The sequence below is a fragment of the Drosophila novamexicana genome, unplaced genomic scaffold, assembly GCF_003285875.2.
Source record: "Drosophila novamexicana strain 15010-1031.04,08,12 unplaced genomic scaffold, DnovRS2.1 tig00000644-arrow-pilon, whole genome shotgun sequence".
In the NCBI taxonomy this organism is placed as follows: Eukaryota; Metazoa; Arthropoda; class Insecta; order Diptera; family Drosophilidae; genus Drosophila; species Drosophila novamexicana.
This window is the reverse complement of record NW_020824814.1, coordinates 213,171-220,269: the sequence shown is the minus strand read 5'-3', so window position 1 is coordinate 220,269 and position 7,099 is coordinate 213,171. Positions and strand designations below refer to the sequence as shown.

At 43.0% G+C, this 7,099-nt stretch overlaps 1 protein-coding gene across 1 annotated transcript; it reads left to right on the top strand.

Annotated features, from left to right (window-relative positions):
- The first annotated feature begins 747 nt into the window (after positions 1-747).
- Positions 748-6,262, top strand: LOC115762637 (prominin-like protein). The gene is made up of 11 exons (XM_030704940.1): positions 748-1,264; positions 1,330-1,477; positions 1,821-1,949; positions 2,009-2,196; positions 2,255-2,419; positions 3,291-3,421; positions 3,483-3,818; positions 3,885-3,961; positions 4,309-5,287; positions 5,695-5,837; positions 5,904-6,262. Exons 1-11 carry the CDS (start codon positions 931-933, stop codon positions 6,163-6,165), a joined length of 2,892 nt encoding a protein of 963 aa, XP_030560800.1. The 5' UTR covers positions 748-930; the 3' UTR covers positions 6,166-6,262.
- Positions 6,263-7,099: the final 837 nt, after the last annotated feature.

Below are 7,099 nucleotides of genomic sequence, written 5' to 3'. Positions count from 1 at the left end.
AATAAAGATATGGTTTGATGAAATCCTACAAGAGCACCAATGATAATGTTATAAGAATCGTTTAATTTTAATTTTCAAATGCCAATTTGTATATAAATTAAATCTTAAGCTGTCAGGCTTCAAGTCGAATGTTTAGTGTAAGATTCAACAGCGAGCTGTAAGCCGGCCAGCTTAAGATTTTGTTCAGATCTTTAAAGACATGTTTACACATAATCTAGTCTGTGCATATATATATAATCCAGATCAGATAGACTTTACCAACTGTTAGACTAATAACTGCTATTGTAGCACATATATATATAATCTAGATCAGATCGATTTAACCATCTGAGTAACTATTTCTTTTGTAGCTTTCCGCGCACGCAGAACAAGCTCTGTTTACTTAGCCAGTTACGCCGTATTTGCTTCAAAATCGATAAATATCGATTGGAGGTGCCTTAACTCGAAGAAGGAGCTGAAGACACGAAACGTGGTATGTGTGCACTCGTATAGTGTCTTATTATTATTTGATTAGACTTACTTTTGCCAAAAATGAAAGGAAATAGGAAAATAGCTTCAGTTTTTGGTATTAAAGATATCAGAAGTTAGCTCAGAATAATTAGACAGCTGTAAGAACCTTAAGGAAAGCAAAGATCAGCAAGGATTTTGTCGCCTGTTTGCATAAATTAGAAATTTTTGAACCATGCCACAGCTGGCATCACGTATCCTTTTGGCCTAGTCTGGGCCAAATTGATCTGTTATTGTTTTGACATATTTTGTACATTTCACTTGTTTTGATAAATCACAATTTCAAAGCGTTTCTTATTTGCGACACTGTTTAGTGAATTTCTGCATGTGCAGCAAAATTTTATGTGTTCATATTAGCCATACATGTGCCCAAGCACTTTGTGAGCTCTCATCATCTAATAAGTTCCAAGCAATAGACGGGGAATGGCTGTTGAGGCACGGCCACGTCGCTATTCAATTGGTTATACTAAATTTAGTCGATATGCTAGAGTGGTTGGTATCGTTAGCTGCCTGGTGCTGTTCACGCTGATCGGACCGGTTGCTGGCGAGGAATGGCACGACACGAACGAGGGGCATGGCACGACGCACGAACAGCTGGGACAGCAGCATTATCCATCCGTTGATCTGACAGCCTACAAGTCGAAAATTCGTTATACTAGCGAATTGAATCGCACCAGTTGGAACATCAAGCCCGCATTCAATCTATCGCAATTCTTCTTCGATCACACCATCACCGACACGCCCTCCTTGCCGCGCGGTAAGTTACCCATTTATACCATTTGGCTAAACTTCTGATCTGCTAAATCTTTCGCTTCCGGGCAGGCTATCTTGCGGTGAGAAATGGCGATACCCTGGTGCTGGGTCCCAAGGTTGTCGACAACGACTGGAGCGATCTATTGGGACAGTACTTTTTGCTCATACTCTGGGTCATAATCTTAGTAGCTCTCATAATACTGATTCCATTCTTCGCGTGAGTATATCAGAGCCCCAAATTTCGGCATACTTATACCCTTCTAGAGAGTAGGGTAATTTTGTTCGTCTGTCTCTTTCCATGCAAACCGAGCTCTAACTCTTTAAGCTATCGATCTAATCGAAGCACTATATCATATATATATGTCATAGGAACGATCGGTCGAGAAGTGAGAAACTTTTTCTATTCAAATATCTTTCACTTAGCTCGTCACAAGGCTTGACACAGAGTATACTAAATCACATATATATCTATATATATATCTTCAGTCATCTCTCTATCTAGAAGGGTATCAAAGCTTCGGCTAGCCGAAGACAGTATTTTTTTCTGTTCCACCCTGCAGCGTGTGCTATTGTTGCTTCTGTTGCTGTCGCCGTTGCAAGCGCGGATGTGCTCCCTGCGACGAGGCGAACGACAAGAGAAGGGCCCTGATTTGTGCTGTGATCCTGGCGCTGTTGCTCGTATTCATTTTGTAGGTGCAGCTGGAAATGGGTTAAATGGCCTGTAATGAAACCTTGAAATGTATTTCAGGCTTGGCGCCATCATTGGCTATACGTCGAATCGGGGGCTGGACCGCGGCCTGGCTGAGACGGCGTCCACGGTGCGTCGTGGCAACGAAGACACCTGTCGCTTCCTGGAGGATGTTAACGCGCACATTCACCACATCTTCGTCTACAACTATGAGGAGCTGGAGGCCCATCTGACCGACTTGCTTAACAGTAAAGCCCACCGAAATACCAAATACTAAATGAGAACTAATCCGCATGAACTTCACAGATGCCCATCATCACATATTCTTGGACTTGGCGGATACTTCCGAGAGCAATGCCGTCGAGCATTTGGAGCGCATTTTCGATAATATGATAGAGGCCAGAATTCTAATGAAGCAGGTGGTACAGCTGGACCAGGACCTGCGCTTCTATACGACACAGCTACGCGATGGTAAATGCTTCTTCTTCTCTATACCGTAAGCCTAGCCTAGGCTTGGACCTAAACATGTCCCTCTGTCCGTCTCTAAGACATCTTCGAGACTTGAAATTTCGCCTTCCGTTGTTCTTCCTTTTTCCGATAACTCCTGTATCGATAAAAATCGGTTTTGAGGCTTGCTTTCTTAAGCTTAGCTCGAATACCTTTAGAGCTGAATGCATCTAATATGGTATTTAGGTTCTCTTATAGTACGTACATATTAGTAATATTTCACATTTTGCACACTTTCCATATTCCACTTAAAAAGAAACGTTTTTTTAAAGGTAGAACCCTGTACATATTTTTGTATGCCTTATATAGTCGTAAAAGTTTCATTAAGCTCGGACTATAAGTACCGAAGTTATCAAAGGATCCGAATCGCGAATAGTGTGAAAGAAGGGAGAAGACAGCATATTAATTTATCGATAACTTTCTTAGAATCTATAGAAGAACTTTGTAGAACCTGGTACATGATATAGTCCTAGAAGTTTCATTAAGCTCGGACTATAAATACCGAAGTTATCAAAGGATCCATGTCTCGAGAAGTGTGAAACAAGGGGAAACACGGCATTCACATTCACCGACAAGTTTCTTCGAACCTATATCGAAATATAGAGCCTAATTTGATATGTAGTAGACTTCCATTTAGTTTAGAGAAATATTGAATAGTTTCAGTTTGTGAAGTTTAGCCCTTTGGCCCTTGGGTCTGCCAGCATTAGGGATCAGACAACAAATACCAAGGATAATCAAGAAAGTATGTCAGCTAGGTTGTTTTGTAAGAGGCTACAGGGTATCTGCTAGTTGGGCACCTGCGACTAGAAAACTTCTAAGCTATTCCTTATTGAAGGTGTGCGAGGCGCCAAGCGAGACGTGAACTACGCCTGTTCCAATTTGATTAGCAATAACAGGTGTAAACAATTCTTAAAGAATTCGGAATTGGAATTCGTTGATACATCGAATTGCCTGCACTTGGATAATGTAAGTCGGAGCTTTTATTCAAATTGTGGCCAAGTGAGTCAGGTTTTGAGTTTGCTTTCAGATGCCGAACACGTCGCTGTTTCTGGAGGGCATTGAGAAGATCATCAAGGACGACGTCACGAAAATACCACTAAAGGCGCTGGAGCGCTTTCAGGATATTGCCAGCAAAATCGAGACGGCAATGAATCAGGTGATTCCGCCGCTGCTCCATGACATCAACCAGGGCCGTGAGAAGTTCCGCATCCAAGCCACAAATATACGCAAAACGATCGAGTCCGTGATCAGCGACATCCATTTGCGCACTCTTCGCTCCACGGAGTCCTTTGAGGATGTCTACGAAAAGTTCGGCAAGAACCGCAGCTATATTAACGCACTCGTCTGCATACTTCTGCTTGTGGTAAATATCGAGGCTAATTTAAAAGTGAATCCTATGCTGAAATCCTCAATCGATATTTCGTCTCAGATTGTGATCCTAATGACCGTTGGCCTGATTTGTGGCTGCACGCGCAGCAAACCAACGGGAGCCACATGCTTGTTGATGTAAGTATTTAAATGTGGCTCAATTTCGTATACCCTGTAACCCTCTCTGTGTGAGGGCGTAGGGTAAAATGAGGTATATTGTGCTGCAAGAGTGGTAACTTATCCAATTTAAGCCTAAAATGTATAAATATCGATAAAAGCGATACAAATGTTTTGCATCGATGTATCGATTATTTGATATATATCGATTTTACGAGATATCGATTTTCGATCTTTCGATAAGCGCAAGGGAAACAACTTTTTGCCACTGAGTACAGGATATCTAACAGAATTGAAGCTCTCTTGATAAATATCGTTTTTATTGATAAATCATTTTTTATTGATACATAACGTTTATTTTTTTATAGGGGCATCATCTTGATATTCGCTGTCTTCTCATTTCTGGTGCTGATCGGGCTATTCTACTTCATGGTGGGCCTGGTGACATATCAGGGCGCCTGTGCGCCTCTGCGGGATCTCGATAAGAATGCGCTGTTCCGGGAACTGGACGCGGTCATCGATCTCAATCGCATAATTCGGACCAAGGATGCGGGGCTAACGAGCGATGTTGAGGTTAACGAAGCTAACGAAGAGCTGCGCATGTCGAAGGCAATCAAGTCGTGCAACCGAAATCAATCGATATTCGATCTGCTGAAGGATAACAATATTTATAGGGTTGAGGATTTAACGAGCATCACCATTATGAGTGAAAGCAAGGAAGAAGATAAAAAGGACTCAATATTCGAAGAGGATCTGTCCGCTGTTTATCTGCTAACCTCAGACGAAAGGATCAAATTGGAGAAGGCGCACACCGGCAACCTTTCGGGCTACCACAGCGTCTTGTATGTGGAGAATATGTGCCAGGCCCTGACTCCGAACTTGGCCACAATATCAGCCGGTCTGAGAAAGGTACGGGACGATATCTACTACAGTAATAGATGGGACTCATACTCCCGATATGGCCGGGTTGCCATGATAAACGAAGCCTACCATTTCGATATGTATAACTACGAATGGTCCGATAAGATACTGAAAATCATGGCCAAGATGAAGCAGAAACTCTTAAGGATTGACGATCTCATTTTGTACGAGAATCGCAATTTTACCAACTCAATAACTGTGCTGGCCAATGCTGTCATACGTGCCGAGAACTTTCTGAAAAGTCGCGGCAGTCATTTCATCAATTCCCTCGGTCAGAATCTGACCGATGTGGTCAACGAGCAGGTTGATGAATTTATACGCGGCATTATGGACGAGTGCAACAGAAACGTTGGCCGCTGTGCCCCACTCTCCTACATTTATTATCGCGGTGTGGATCTGGTCTGTTACCGGCTGGTCGATCCCATTGTAAGAAGGCTGTTAAATCAATTTTAGATATATCATGACTGCAAGCCCAAACACGACTCACGAATCAAGACCTAAGGTTTCGGTTTCTTATTTCCGATTCGAACTTTGGTTCGTCACATTTCACAATTTTATCTCATTCGGGGGTAAACCGAAACGCTTTTCCGATACTCGAACAACTCAACTCAACTCAAGACTCGCAACTCATTTGAGCTGTTCGAGTTGCATTTCGAACATGTTCGAGCTAGTAGTACATACATGTATGGTCTCGAACATGTTGCAGGCGAACCAAGTTTGTATTCCGCGCTCGAGCTAGTTGGAGTCAAAAGCTGTTTGCCATCATGATATAACATATATATATATATATATATATAATCTGAATCTGAACTAATCTCCCATAATTTTTGCAGAATGGCTTCTGGATGGGCATACTGCCCGCTGCACTGCTCCTGCTGCCTCTCCTGTATGTGGCTCATAAGCTAATGTGCTTGTGGAAGAGAATGCACGCATATGCGGTCGCCGTAGTCGTTGTGCCCGAGCCCCAAATCGGAGGGTAAGTAATCCTAGCTACCTTAATTCGATCGAGCCTAATGCCTGATAACTGACAAACCGACAACAGCTGCCCAACCTGTACGGGTGCACCCTATATGCCGCCGCCAATCATCACCTGCACCGGCGGGAAACAAACCTACTGCCCCTGCGAACCGTCACGTCCCGGTGGCGGCGGTGCTGTTATCGATCTGGAGACCACGGAATCCAAAACCAGCACAGAAGAGGCGGAGACAGCGGTCGAGGTCCGGTCGAACCCATTGCCGAATAGCCGTACCGTCGCACCGAAGCCAGATCAAGAGTCGCCGGCAGTTAAACGGAAGAAGGATTAAGATGGATTGTGTATTATTTTATAGGTTATGTTATATAGTCGTTATTGTGTTGAACATGAAATTAAAGTACGTGTCTATCTAGAGGAAAAAGAACAATTTGAACCAGCCTAGACTTTGCTTCGCATTAATTTTTAAGTAATAATTTTTACTACTATCAACTAAGAGTTATTCCTGATTGTAAAAGCTTTACAGCTTCGCATTGCTTTTAACTAATTTTAACCATTATCCCTTTGGCTAGAAAGTGAGTTTTATTAAAGGTTTTCGGAGAACTCGATCTGCAAGTGGAAAACATCCAACAACAACGCGGCTTTTTAAGTAGGAGTTTAGGAGTCTGGGCTTTGAACCAATAAGCTCAAGGTCGCCAGTTCAAATTCAGGAGCAATTTTAATTGTCATATTAGTATGTATTGCTTGGACGACATCAACTAGACGTGGGCTGGCTCCTGGGGATTAAGCTCCGGTGAATGCAATATAAATATAGAGAGCAGTCGAGAGATTAAACCGAAGAAGAAAGGAAAGGAAAGGTCTACGTAAATATTCGGCGAACCAAGGTGCGATTCCGGGTCTGGTCTAAAGATGAAGGTCGACCAACCAAGGTCGGAAAGGTTAGGAAAGGTCGACATAAAAAGCCGCAATTTAAGCTCGCACTTGCATCATTATTCCTTTGAGCCGAGAGCTGCCGGGTAACCTAAAAGTTATATTGCAAATAAAAAGCAACTCGACGAACCGAGGTGCAAGTCCAGGTCTGGTTTGAAGAAGAGGGTCGACCAACCAAGGTCGGAAAGGCTACGAAAGGTCGACATAATTAGCCGCAATGTAAGTTGGTTTGAACCGAGAGCTGCCGGGTAACCTAATAGTTATATTGGAAATAAAAAAGGAATTCGACGAATCAAGGTGTGAACCCGGGTCTGGTTTGATGAAGAAGGTCGTCCAAC

Coding starts and splice junctions, on each gene's coding strand:
- LOC115762637 (XM_030704940.1), top strand. CDS start 931: ATGGCTGTTGAGGCACGGCCACGTCGCTATTCAATTGGTTATACTAAA. Junction 2,197..2,254: donor TCTGACCGACTTGCTTAACA/GTAAAGCCCACC, acceptor TGAACTTCACAG/ATGCCCATCATCACATATTC. Junction 5,838..5,903: donor CCCGAGCCCCAAATCGGAGG/GTAAGTAATCCT, acceptor AACCGACAACAG/CTGCCCAACCTGTACGGGTG.